The 14,564-nt window shown below is 37.7% G+C and overlaps 1 protein-coding gene across 1 annotated transcript in view; it reads left to right on the plus strand.

The window, feature by feature from the left end:
• The window catches only part of SFMBT2 (Scm like with four mbt domains 2), a 279,653-nt gene that overhangs the window by 206,945 nt on the left and 58,144 nt on the right, over positions 1-14,564 (plus strand). Inside the window, exon 12 of the mRNA XM_044679668.1 lies at positions 9,674-9,787. Within this exon, the coding sequence (XP_044535603.1) occupies positions 9,674-9,787 (114 nt within the window). The remainder of the gene's footprint in view (positions 1-9,673; positions 9,788-14,564) is intronic.

Below are 14,564 nucleotides of genomic sequence, written 5' to 3' on the forward strand. Positions count from 1 at the left end.
TCCTGGGCTCTGGAGAGCAGCCGTTGGCTTGAATTGGCTATTTCTCAGTTGTCTGCCCCCAGAAGGAACAGCAAGCCCCTGTGAGAAGACTGGAAGGATGTGGATGTGTGTGAAGGCACAAATCATAATTAGAATGAAAGGCATGAAGGTTGCAGTTTTGTGTGAAATCCATGTAGGTTTAGAGGATGATTCAGTCATTTTATTCGGATCCCAGGGAGTGATTAAAATGTGAATTAAATATATGGTTTCTTTTTCAATTCGACTACTAGGCATAAGCCATAGATATCTTGATATTTGTGTGTAGCAAACTCAGAAAAGACTTTTGCAATTGGAACATAAACTGGGTACCCCAACCAATAAAATTTAAGAAAGACCATTTAAATCAAAAACATGCTCAAATAGGAATAGGGAAGACTTGGGAGTGGGCTTGTAGAGTAGTATACATGAAGAATATTTATAAGTAACATTTTGGAGTTTATAAGATTAGTGTCAAATTTGTAAAGGACCTCAGCGACCTTCTATCCAGTGTCACCTGTATCTGATAAAGAATTCCAGCTGTTCAATGCTGCGTTGTCAGTCGGTTTCTCCTGATATCAGCCTTACATTTGCCCCTTTCTGGTTTCCACCTGCTACGACCTAGATCTGCTTTTGGGAGCCAAGCAGAAAGTATCGGTTCTCTCTCGTACGTGACTGCCCTTAAAATATTTGAAAACAGCTCTCTTCTATTCTCATAAGTGGTTTCTTTTACAGGCCAATCACTCCCACTCCACTGAACTGCTCCTCTCTCAGGACATGGTTTTGAGTGCTCTCTCCTGGTCATTATACACTAGCCAGACTCCGTCTCGTTAATGCCCTTCCCCCAAAGTGGTGCTCAGAAAGTGATCTCAGTATTCCAGACATGGCCTGAGGACCAAAGAGAGAATTCTGGGCACTCCGCCTCTTAAGGTCACCCTAGCGTTGGGGGCTGCCATACCATCCAGGATCTCCTTCATAGAAAGAGCTTAGTGAGGCCTTTTTGAATTGAACTGATAACTCATATTGAGTTTATAGTCGACTCCAGGACTTTTTTTTTTCATGTGAACTATTGTATAGTCATCCCCTTCTTGTACTTGTGAAATTAATTTTCTTAACCTAAATTGTTCATATTTGCCTTTCTCTATATAACTTTCTACTTCTATATCTACATCTTCACATTTATTTATTTATTTTATCTTACATTTCATCTTATGAAACTCATGTCTGTATTCTAGTCTGTTGAGACCCTTTCAGATCCTGATTATTAATCCTCCCAGCTTTGTGTCATCTGAAGATTTGATAAGCTTGCTTTCCATGTCTTTATAGAAATGATTGCTAGAACTATTAAGTGCCTAAGGTAAAAGAATAGATCCCTCAGATATTCTGTCAGAGATCTTTTTCTAAATTAACATTAGTCTGTTTATGACGATCTATTGTGTTTGTCCATTGAAATCTAGCCCCTGTCTTTCCATCTTTTCCATACGGATAGTTTGAGAGAGTGCCAAGTAATTTGTTAAAAAAGAAGGAAACTATGACCCTATGACTCTGCTATGTTATATATTTGTAAATGACTTAGATAAAGGCATTGATGACATGTTTTTCCAATTTGGAGGTGACACAAAACCATGACTCATGGCTAACACATGGATCATAGTCAGGATTCAAAAAGGAGTTATAATTTCTCAGCTCTTTCTACTGATGTCATACCCTCAGCAGTCACATAACCATTTATGAGAAATTCAAAGAAGGTGACAAAAGTCAATACATTTTCTCCCTTCCGTTCTGTTATCTCTAAAAGTAAATAAGACTTTTTAGGTAATAGAGTGGAAAGTACCTTGGATTATGAATAAGTGATGCATTTTATGTTTTTCTGAAGTTAATGAAGGCAACAATGATTACGTTTCTTTTAGCAAGTTGTAAAATGGGAATAAGACTGTACTTGCACCATCTCCCTGGCAGGGGAGAAGCATTGCACTTTGCAAACATTAAAGGGAGTAGGATAAAGGCTAGACTTGTGATTTCAAAGATGTTGGGAACTTCCCATGAGGAAATTCCCCATAACAATTCAGATTGACATCTTCTCTGCAGCTTAGAATTCTGGAGAGCTACTTAGAATACAGAGTTTCTTATTTGTTCAGGTTCATCTAGCTCCTATGTGTTAAAGGCTCGACTTGAACCCGGGTCCAGTCTTATATCCACTACACAGTGTTGCCTCTCTGTGTTTCACTATTAGCCTCCTTCTAGAGACTTTTAGATGCCTTCAACTTCATATAAACTCTTAAACCTAAAAAAAGTGGGCAACTTATGATTATTGATGATATTTTTACTTCATCTTTCTGCTTCCTTCAGATTTGTAGACAGTCATAAAGGGGAACCTGGATCAAATGATCATTTTGACCAAATTAGAACCGAAAGTAGGATTTTGAAAGGCAGGTCAGTGGGTACTAAGAAAATTCCCATAGAATCTATATTAACTTTAGTTATAACTCAAAACTTCAGCAGACTGATTTCATTTCTATTATGTTTTTATTTGTTAGCTATAGCAGCATAAAATTGAAATATGCATGTGTTTTGTAAAGTATTCTTACAGCAAACTCCTTAGTTTATAAGAAAAAAAAAGAAATGTAAGGAAAAACAAATAGCAATTCATACTACCTAAATCAGTAATGGTGCCAAGATATAGAAATGATTGAATCAGATTGGGCATGTTAATAAGAGGGAAGACGTACTTGCCAAATGAATTTGTTTACTCTTATCACAAGAGTATGTTTTGTGAGAGGATAGAAAAAGCTTTTTAGTCAAGGTGTAGTTTTTAGATTATTTATGTTTATATTGAACCTTGCCTTTATGTGTAGGTCCTAGAAATTCAGTCATTGAATTTAGAGGTGCCGTTCAGGAAATGGTGACCTCGAGTGACAAAGTAACTGGTCCATTTGAGATGTAGGAGACTGGCATACTGTCAGTAAAGAATGTTGGTACATTTTAGCAGTGAGGCAGCAGGACAAATTATACTTTCCTTCTCCACCTCAAAAGGCAGAACTGATTCCGTCCGAGCCTCTGGAGTTCTCTTCTGGCTTAAGCTGGACCTGGAAGATCTGATTTGGTACCAAGTGGCCCCTGTTCTCATTCCGATCTCAAGATGGGATAATTCGATGTACTCTGGGGTGAGATGATCATTCTCATCGAATCTGAGTCACGTGGTGCTGCCCTAGAATGACTCCCGGGCCTCTCCAGAAGGCCTGGAATCGATCTGAGCTGACAATTTTTAGGGTAAAGGGTGAGTGTCCAGTGGACTGTGGCACTGTGCTGGTCAGATCCTCTGTCAGACACGTCATGATCTAGAGCCTCACTGGCCTGAGGGGGCAGAGAAAGAAGATACTGTGTGCCCCCAGCATCAGCTCAGGGCCAATCGTCACTTTTTAGCATTTGTGGAGATGGATCCAGGAGCCGAATTTTTAGCAGTAATTTAAAGGGATGGAGCACGTGTGTGACTGGAAGGCAGAGTTCATACATGGATGAGATTCAGAGAAGTTTAGAATCTGTGCAGCCAAAAGCCAGTATTGTTTCTTCCTTCCTATTACTCTCATCTCCATAAAAGTGAATTAGGCAGCTTGGTGAATAGCATGCACAGGATCTTGGATGGTGACTTAGGCAGTTACATCATATTTTCTAGTTACCTAAAACAGAAATGAAGATTTTTCTTTTAATAAAGTAATAATGCAAAACATCACATGTCTATTAAGCCAACCTGTTTGGGCAAGCAACTAGTTGATGAACTTAATGCATTCAATATCACTAATTATATACCTTTATGTGACATGCATTATGCCCATTTTTATTAGTAGTAATTACCTTTCTCACTTCCTCATTTCTCCCTCTTTTCATTCCCACCCCTTTCAGATTCTGCCATCACCTCTGCTAAGAGGGTTAGTATGGTTATTCCCTTTTATTACTACCTAAAGCATTTTCTTTTGATGAAAGGTTCTTTTGATTCTCCAGTATTTCTTCATTTTTCCTTTGACTCGATCATTCTGTTAGATAGAGGTCCGAGGAAAGCATGTTCTTTGAGCAAGAAACAACAAAATAAATGCTTGTACTTAACTGTTGGGAGAGCTAGAGCAAAACAAGGGAATGAAGCCACCTCATTTTTCAGTTCTTCACAAAGGATGAAGCCAGCTTTTCATCATTTTGTTTTCTCAATCCTTTGCATCTGTTTTTGCTGAGTATGTCTAAATTTGGAGATCCCTTTGGATTTTGAGAAAATGAGGAATAAAACTAAAAACTGATCCCCAAATGATCATCTCTGATTCGTCCCATATTAATATTGAATTGAGCTGTAAAGAGGAGAGGATTGTGAAATAACTGAAAAAAAAAAACAAAACACAGAACCAGGGAGTCAGGAAACCCAGCTTCCTGTCCCAGTGTTATCCCTAATGCGTTGAATGATCAGGAACAAGGCTTTTCATCTATCTAACCCTCTCTTTTCTCATCAATAAATAGGAGGGGATTAGATGGTATCTAAGGACCCTTTCAGGTCTAAATTTCATGACTTTAAATGGTAACCTTTGTCTGTTTTCCCCTTTCAGTTGCTTCTTAATTATCTCTACCTCTTATGTGCTTCTGCTTTCACTTTTTAGCTGCTATCTTGAATATGACTTCATTAAGAACTCAGAAAACTGATTTCTCTGTCATTTGAACTGTCCTTTCAGAGGAAGGCACAACATAGACAAAGTGTAAACTCCTATAAGGCAGAGAGAGCCCTCTTTTATTTGTCTCATTGTATCCCCAAGACCTAGCAAAGGGCCTGGCACGTAATAGAACCTTACCAAATGCTTGTTGAATAAATTAATAGGATGTATCAGCTGTTTACATTTTTTTTTCATTTTTTTTGCTCCAGTATTACTTGAATTACTTCCTAAATAGAACTAGACTGAATTCTGTTCTCATCCTGAGTTGTTTGTGTGTCAGCAGTCAAATGATGCCATGATGCATTGATTGCTGTTTGGAGGGCAATTAGAGCTTTTTTGGAAGATGAAAGTATCAGCTGATCTGAGGACATACCCCTCCCCTCCAATGTCACAGAATAGAATTCTTTTAAGCTCTAAAAATGGACCACAGCAGTTAGCAGGATCGTCATGCATCAGAAAATATTCTTAGATCCTTTATTATTTTTATCTCATTAAGAAGGAAGTAGCCTGCCACTTCCGGAAATGGCTTACTTCACTTCCTGAAGGTAATTTGGCCTTCATTAATGTGACCTTTAAATGAGCTTTACAAAAAGTAACAGACTTTTTCCTCAGTTATTATTTACTGAGTGACTCATGAGTACGTAGTCTAAGGGGCTTGGGTTCAGGACTGAAGTAAAAAAGTGGCCTTCATGGAGATAGAATGATTGTAATGAAATAATTTTTTATGTGAAGATTTTCAGTTTGACACAGGTAAATAAATATGGATAATAAGACGCTAAGTGGTGATTCAGTGATAAGGTTCAGAAAAAAATTAAATGGAAAGTGAAAACACATTCTTGGTTGCCTTTAACATAAAATCCTTTGATCACTATATATCTCGCTTGTAGCAAAGTACAAATTTGGACATATAGATCAGTCTAAAAATGGAATCTGAAGAGTTAATGAATACATGGAGCAGTTGTAAAGCAAGCACTGTTTATGTTCTCCTTTCAAATCATTTTAGCAGTGTCTTCCTGAGGAGAATAAAAGATACAGTTTCTATAAAGGGATAAAGGCATTGAAGAGTTTTCCATTTCTGGCCACCTTTGGGAATCAAGATTTTCAGAAGAGCAAAAGTCTCTTTTCCACCTGGGTTCCATTAATTTAGAGCAGTTATTTAGGCACTTGCAGGCATTTTTAAAATTTATTACTTGGTATTGCTTTTTGCCAACTGAGTTAGATGTTGGACTGGAATGATTTTTAATCAGTACCCTTTGTTGAAAAATATGCTCCAGAAAACCTGTTCTTTTGCTTAAACTTACACGCCCATCAAATTATGGTAGACTTGAGCAAAGAAAGTCAGAGTTGAATAATAATTATAATAATTTTGTGCCTTTAAGAACAAATTGAAAGTTCAAGGTAACTAATAATAATGGTAATGTGTATATGTGCTTAGGAAGACCTGACTCATATTTCAGAGTGATTTTATCTATGTCAGTCGCTTTATTTAACACTAGGTTAAGAGCACACACTCCGCTAAGTGATGTATTTAAAGCCTTTCACAATCTGTCTCGAGCCTATATTTCCAGACTGATTATACATTACTCCCCCTCATGTACTCTGTGCTCAGCTTTCCTGGCCTATTTGCTGTTCCATACATGCCTTCTCCATCTCCCACATCAGTACCTTGGCAGAGTACCTTCCACCCCACAACGTGGAGTTCTTTCCCTCTGCCTCTGGGCACCCCTGGCTCATTTCTCAGTTCATGGACCCATGGATCAGTTCCAGGGCCATCTTTCAGGAGGCCATCCTTGATTCTCCATGTTGTTCCAGCCCTCTCCTCCCATCTCCAGGCATTATGTACTTATTTTGCATAAACTCTCTATGTGTGAAAATGTTCTATATGCCCCCATTCCTACAGAGCAAGAGCTGATTTAGTTATGTATTTGCATCCCAACAACTAGCAGAGTGGAATGTTATATATGCTTAATAAATGCTCATTGATTGATATATGCAATACTCAAACCATTTTTATAGTAAATCAAAAACAATTGGATGGAAACTTCTTATAAATATTAGGAACTACACTTAGCACTTTTATTAAAAAACAGGCTATCAAGCTATTACTGTTATTTTAGACATTTTCTTCATAAAGGGAAAGGAAATCATTTAATTCGTAATATGAGTTGGCATAATAATAAGCATGTTGTAATAGAATTTCACCATTTCATTTTCATTTCATTGGAAAAACAAATGCAAAATGATTAAGTGGTTAGAGTTAGTGACTCAGTAGCCTAGCTATTTATAGATCTCTTATCTTTGGATCTGTGGTCCAAGAGTCATTGGGATTCCCTCCAAGTATTTTGTACTCCATAAGAATGACTAATTCTGTATAGGCATTCTGGAAGATGATTATTTATTTCTTTGATTGGGAAAAACAAAACAAAACAAAACTACTGAGTTCTAAACTTGTTTTTTTTACCAGTAATCTGCTTGGAATAGATTTCCCCTTATTTGCTGAACTTTCGCAACTGTTTTCCTCATTTCATAACTAAGCAAAATTACCATTGCTAAACAGGATGAGGTAGTTAAGAATCCTGTAAGAAGTTATTGCTTCACAAGTCTACTTTAGTATATTGGTGAAACTGCAGGCCATCAATCAAGAATTTATTAAGTGACTTCAGTCAACCTGATAAGTTAGCAATTCCTTTGAGATACTGTCTTTTCTATGTTTATTGCTTAGGATTAGCTTTATTAATTTTTATTATTTACTTTCAGCTTTAAATCTTAACATTCTTGGTTTGAGTAGAGAAGAATAATAGCAGATATTCAGGCAGAATAATAAAGTTTCCCACACATTCTGATGCCCCTCTGTGCACATACCTATAGTTTCTATGGGAGAGGGTTAGGGAGAGAAATTTTTATTATTTACTTTCAGCTTTAAATCTTTAATATAGGGGCAGCTGGGTAGCTCAGTGGAGTGAGCAGTCAGGCCTAGAGACAGGAAGTCCTAGGTTCAAACCCGGCCTCAGCCACTTCCCAGCTGTGTGACCCTGGGCAAGTCACTTGACCCCCATTGCCCACCCTTACCAATCTTCCACCTATGAGACAATACACTGAAGTACAAGGGTTTTAAAAAAACAAAAACAAAACAAAACAAAAAAAAGACAAATAAATCTTTAATATTCTTGGTTTTAGTAGAAAAGAACAATAGCAGATACCCAGATAGGCAGAAGAATAAAGTTTCCCACACATTCTTTTGCCCCTCTGTGCATATACCTGTAGTTTCTATGTGAAGATCTTAGGGAGAGAATTAGGTTTTATTGGGTAGGATTTGTCAAGAATTTGGATTATGGTGTTTTTCCTAGATTAACTGGGAAATGGTACTGGGAGTCTAGAATCATGTCCTTTGTTTGCTTTGAAGAGACAAAGAAATCAAATTCTTCTTTTATGGCTACACTATTTTGTTGTCATTTGCTCATTTCAGTCACATCTGACTCTTCATGATCCCATTTGGGCTTTTATTGGTAAAGATACTGGTGTGGTTTGCCATTTCTTTTTCCAGCTCACTTTACAAAAGATGATGTAACTGAGACAAAAAGGGTTAAGTGACTCACTCAGAAAGTATCCGAGACCAGATTTGAACTCAGGAAGATGAGTCTTGGTGACTCTGGACCTCACGCTCTCTCCATTTGTACCACCTCGCTGCCGTTAAACCCCCAGAAATCTCCCTTTTTTCTTGAGGTGTAAATATTTTTCAGTAAGGTAATTAATAAAGCATAACATGGGGTATAACATTCATAGGATATGTTGTTGTTCTGCCATTTCTCTGAGTGTTGCTTTAAAAAGCTTCACTCTCTTACTTCACGGCTCTCTTGTGGGCACATTGGCCCGTGGTTCCTACAGGGCAGAACCTGAAATTGAGTTTCTTAATAGTTCATTCTGTTGCCGCAGGCGAGTCAGACCATTGGAGGAAGTATTTATCCTGGAGAAGAGAAGATTGGGACTGGGGGGGGGGGGAGAGTGGAACACACAGTAGTTGGCTTTCAGGTTTTTTGTAGGACCAGTGAAGGGGTTAGACTTGTTCTGCTTGGTCTCAGGAGGAAGAAATAGTTGTGATGGGTAGAATTTAAAGAACGCATTGTTCCTTGGTGTAAGGAAGGAGAGGCTTCCTCCAAAGTGTGAATGAAAGGTGGCATACTCTCTGTCACTGGAAATCTTCAGATGGTGACCAAATAGTGAATAGATTTGGAGTGTTTCAGGACAGATAGATTAGATGCTAACTCACAATCTTAGGATTTTGACATCCATTCTAAGTCAGAGATCCAACATTCAGGGATGATATTTCCTAGAGCAGAGTTTGCCAATATAAAAATGAAAGGATGCTACTCCTAGGACATAAGCAAATAAGTGAAATAGCAACTGTAACTAATGAAGCGAGATGGAAAACTGTTGGATGATCTTGTTGTTTGTCTGTTGGTTTCCTAAAAGGAAAGAAACAATGGCCTCACCTACTCCATTAGAATTATGTTCTTTAGCATAGAGAAGAACCAAATTAAAAAAAAAAACAACACACAATAACAATGTATAAATAGGAAGATCCATTTGGTGTGGTATCAATGCAGGGTGCCAAGCAAATAAATTATTTCCCTATGGCTTCGTCTAGAGGAAATTTAGAGCGTCAGTTATTGGTACAACGACATTACGATTGAACTTGCTATGTATTATAAATGATCAGATTTTCATGTCAGAGTTTCTAACACAGATGAATGGTGAACTTGATCAGTGGAATCATTCCCAGTGAAAACAGGAATTATCTGCCAAATTAAACCTAATAACTTGTTTTTGACATTGTGAAGGATTTGTATTACCTAATCCTTTGAGGGACATTATTCTTCAGATATTCTGTTATTTCTTATAATTTCATTTCTCTTGCTGGTGAAGAATGTTTCGAGATGTGTAATTAATGACTTTGCTTCTTTCCACGGCAGGCTTGCAGCCTCCTGTTCCAGAGTATATTGTGGATGTAGAGTCTATGGACATCTTCCCCGTTGGCTGGTGTGAAGCAAATGGGTATCCTTTAACTCCACCCCATAAAGCTGTTTGTAAGTACAGTGACTGTGGAAAGCTATATAAAGGGAGTTTATCACAGTTTTGGAGTCATGATCCTACGGTGTCTTTCTATGAGTTGATTTCCCTTTTTTTTTTTTTCTTTTTCCCATTCATCCCTTGAACATCGAGCAGTCATTATTGGCCATTTCCCAGGCTGGACATGAGGTGGGGGAAAGGGAAGAGAATAAGCATTTCTATATAACCTGTTGGGTGCCAGGCACTGTGCTCAATATTTTTACAAATATTACAAAATTATACAGACACCAGAAATCCTTACTCCAAATTTACCGTCTCTAACGTCTCTGTCTAGATTGTCAGTTTGAAAGGGTCTAAGTGAAATCTATATCATTGCTTCATTTTTTTACATTATTGATGTTGGGGAGTGAATAATTTTTCTCATGAGGTTTTGTCTAAAAGATTAATAATTGAATTAGTAACAATCAACTATCATTAAATAGGAATAAATAAGAATAACAATAATTCATAATTATGACCCAAAGAATTCATAAAAGCATCATATTTAAAAATCCCCGATATAAAGATACCCAAAACCAAAACTTGAAAATTATTATTTTCATCATTTTATGGATGCTTGATTTTGACTGAGGGTTCATGCCCAGCTGGTGGGTTGAATGTGCCCCAAAAGGCCGAAAGAAAAGATGTAGTTTTTTGTCCTTCCCAGATTATTTTCCATGTACTTCAGGGATCATATAATTACTGAATTCAAGAGTGGAAGAAGTTGGAGAAGTAGTTCACTTCCTTCTTTTGACAAAGAAATGGATTCCCAGAGGGGCTGAATAATAACTTGCCCAAATCCCCAAACAAAGACTGTCAGGCCTCCTCTGACTTCTGGGTCTGTGATCCTTCTCATCTTCTGTGTATCTTCATTCTAGAGGGATTGCTCAGGGACTTCCTGAAAAATAAATAAGAACTCCCAAGGATGACAGGCGGCATTTTCCAAAGTGCAAAGAAGCATCTGGGGAGCCAGGGCAGGGCATAGAGCCCTAGGCCTGGAGTTCAAATCCAGCAAGAGACAGCTGCTTAGCTGAGTGGTGTCCCTTCTCCTCTGTCTCCCTCAGTTTCCTCAATTATACAGTAAGGACAAGAACAGCACTTACCTTCAGGATCGTGAGGATCCAATGAGATAGTACTTGGCAAGCATTTAGCCCAGTCCTGGAATATAGTGGGTACTTAATAAATGCTGCTTCCTCCTTCCTTTCATTTCTACCCCAGAGAAATAATTTGTATGGACAGCAAAAGATGTTTTTCTTTTGTTTCCCAATGTATTCACCATGCACAAATAACTACCGTGTACACAATAACTTTAAAATTTTTTCATGAGATGGAGCATGTATTCAGGTCTATCTTGCCCTAAAGTGGCCTTAGTCTTATTGTCGTCATCATCATTACTACCATCATCAGTATATATGATATTATATTTCTATTTATAAATGTATTTGTTATTACATATCTATTATATATTATAAATAGGATATGTTTTTAAAATATTATATATAAAATAAATATAATATATAAATAATATTTTAAAATATATATAAGTGCTGAGCTTCTAATATCCATGGAAGTCTGGCCATGAGAGAGAGATTGGACATGGTAGAGATATGAATAGTGTGTCAACATTGAGGAAAGAGCAATAGGGAAGAAATTGGATTTAGACCATTATTTCACATGCTATACCAAGATAATCTCCAAATGAATATGTGACTTAGTTATAAAGGTCACATTATAAACATAATAGATAAACATGAAAAAATTACCTGCCATATCTGTGAATAAAATAAAAATTCATGACTAATAAAGGAATAAAAAGGGTATTGTTCCACAGGCCCAGGTTCTGGATTTACTGCAGTATTGCTTCTCTTTTCTTTGAGGTTCTCACTTCAACTTTTTTCTGCGATTCTATTCTAAAATGTAATTAGCCACAAAAGTAATTCTGTTACTACTACTACTACTAATTGTTAACACTTATATGGCACTTTAAGGTTTGCAAATTGCTTTGCCCATCTAATTTCATGACAACCCTATTAGGTAAATGCTTTTATCCCCATTTTGAAGAGTAGGAAACTAAGGCTGAGGAAGATGAAGTGACTTGGCTAGAGTTGCACAGCTAATGTCTGAGATAAGATTTGAACTCAGATCTTTCTTGAGTCCTAATTTAATATTATAACCCACTATGACTCTTGGCTTCCTCAAATACCACTAGCTGGTTTTGTTTTTTTTTTTTAAACCCTTAACTTTGGTGTATTGTCTCATAGGTGGAAGAGTGGTAAGGGTGGGCAATGGGAGTCAAGTGACTTGCCCAGGGTCACACAGCTGGGAAGTGGCTGAGGCCGGGTTTGACCACTAACTGGTTTTTACAATCTGAACAAAGTTTCCCATCTTTGCTGGGCCTACTCACTTTGTGATAAAAATGAAAAAAGTAGAAATAGTGCCTGTGGTCAAAGAGCTCACATCCTAATGCAGGAGATCAGATGCATAGGATAACTCTTATAGGTGACTGGAAATCTTGAGTAATCTTTAGGGCACACTTATAAAGGAGATGATAAATATTAAATAATGTTATTTTAAAAAACTTTATGCTCATCTTTATGTTTGTTGTTTGAACCTGATTGCATAATTGTTTCAAATATCAATGAGAGCTATGAGGACTCAAGGACATTAAATATCTGGTTGCATGTCCTTGACATTTTGAATTAGAAGAGTTTGAATAAGTCTGTTATCCTTGAAAAAACATCATGATTTGGGGATGTAGACTCTAAATGATCACTCTATTACAAATACTAATAATATGGAAATAAGTTTTGAACAATGATACATGTAAAACCCAGTGGAATCGTGCAACGGCTACAAGAGGGGGGAGGGAAGAGGGGAGGAAAAGAAAATTAATAATGAATCATGAAAAAAGATTTTAAATTAAATAAATTAATCAATTAAAAAAAACAGAAAATACATCACATTCTTTGATAGGCTACTAAACAACTTCTTTTTCCATCAGGCTTTCTCTATCAGAAGTTCAGAACACCTTACCTGCTCATTATTATAAAAACCTTCCCAAATGCTGCTACACTCAGAGACTGAAAAGCCCTCTTTTTGGAAGTGTGTTATTTTCCCCCCTGGAGTCAGTTCTTAGATGCATGAATATATTCCTGAAAGTTATCCTTTGTGACCCTGGGCAAGGCACTTAACCACCCCTTACCACTCAATCTGCCTTGGAACCAATACACAGCGTTGATTCTGACACAGAAGGTTAGGGTTTAAAAAAGACGTTGTCCTGGAATCTTCATTTTTAGAATGAACATTTATTAAATGTTTTCTATGTATAGATAAGACAATTTCCTAGACTCTAGGCATCCAAAGAAAGACACACTGCCCTTGTTTTAGTGAGACTTAAGGAAAGTGTCCTCTAATGGAGTAAAATAACTGTGACTTAAAGAGAAAAGGTGGTTACTGAAAATGACATGTCTGGTTAAGGGGTCGTGAGAAATTTTAACTAGAGAAAGGATCCCTTGGGGAGGAGAGAGCCCGGCAAAGGCTTGAAAGTACACACAGAAATTTCACTGGCTAAGGATCAGTTAAAGAAGAATGTGTGTGTGAAAGAGAGAGAGAGTGAGAGAGAGAGAGCTGGAGTGGGGATATACAGAGAGAAGGAAAGGGGGAGAGACAGAGAGAGGGACAGAGAGACTGAAAGAGAGATAGAGAGACAGAGACAGACAAGAGGAAGGGAGAGGCTGGACCACAGGGATGAATACTAGGGCTACAGAGAGTAGTTCACTTTAGCCAGGAACATAGCATATGTAAAGGGAAATAGTGTGAGGCAGGGCTGGACAGATTGCTTGGTGCCTGAATCCAGAGGCTGTTGTGTAAGAAGATAAGAGACTGATACTTTCTTCCCTGGGCAGTGGGAAACATTGGGGTAATTAGAGGAGTGCTAGGCTCAGCCTGGTGCAGTAGGAAGATTATGTGAGCCACAGTGTGAAAAGAGGAGAACTGGCTACAGAAGATCGGTGAGGAGGTATTTACAGTTAGTCCTGCAGGTGAGAGATAACGAGGGCTTGAACCAGAGTGATTGCCGTGAATGGCAGAGGGGCACTTAAGCTTGGCAACCAAAGAAGTGTGGAGCATGAGGTGGCTTTTGAATTGCCTCCCGTTCCCGTTTGAGAAACCCCCTCTCGCAAAACCACCACTTGCTGGTGTTTTAAGATGAGAAGAAGCCTTTCATCCCCAGCAGCTGGTGTTTTTGCCTGATTGATGGAGTTTTCTCACATCAGTTCTGTAGTGTTGCCCTTTATGGACAATCTCAGATTTCACCAGTATCAGCTGTCATTGACTTGATCCACATTTTCTTTTTCCACTAAATTGGGTGTGTTTATTTTCTTCTCTGTAAAAGACCTTTTGAGTTTTTCTGTGTGGAGAGGCTACATAAATTAAAGGTGAATGTGATGGTATTCCCACACCTTTGAAACCTGCTGTCTTTAGTATTTGCTCCCTAATTTTAACAGGCTTTGATTATAAGAAGAATTCTAGATCACTCATTGACTCTAAAATTTCAGAGATGATAGTAATTTTTGGTTATGGAAACTGAACATTAAGAACCAAAGGGAGTGAGTTATATTGACTATCTTAATTATCTCCAGATCCTGCCTTATTTGTTACTACTAACTTCATTTCGTACAAATAAACATTTGGGCTCATAGATAGCTCTCTGAAAGGGACCTCAGGGGTTATCTAGGCCAACACTCATTTTAAAGT

The sequence above is a fragment of the Gracilinanus agilis genome, chromosome 5 (genome assembly GCF_016433145.1).
Source record: "Gracilinanus agilis isolate LMUSP501 chromosome 5, AgileGrace, whole genome shotgun sequence".
NCBI lineage: Eukaryota > Metazoa > Chordata > Mammalia > Didelphimorphia > Didelphidae > Gracilinanus > Gracilinanus agilis.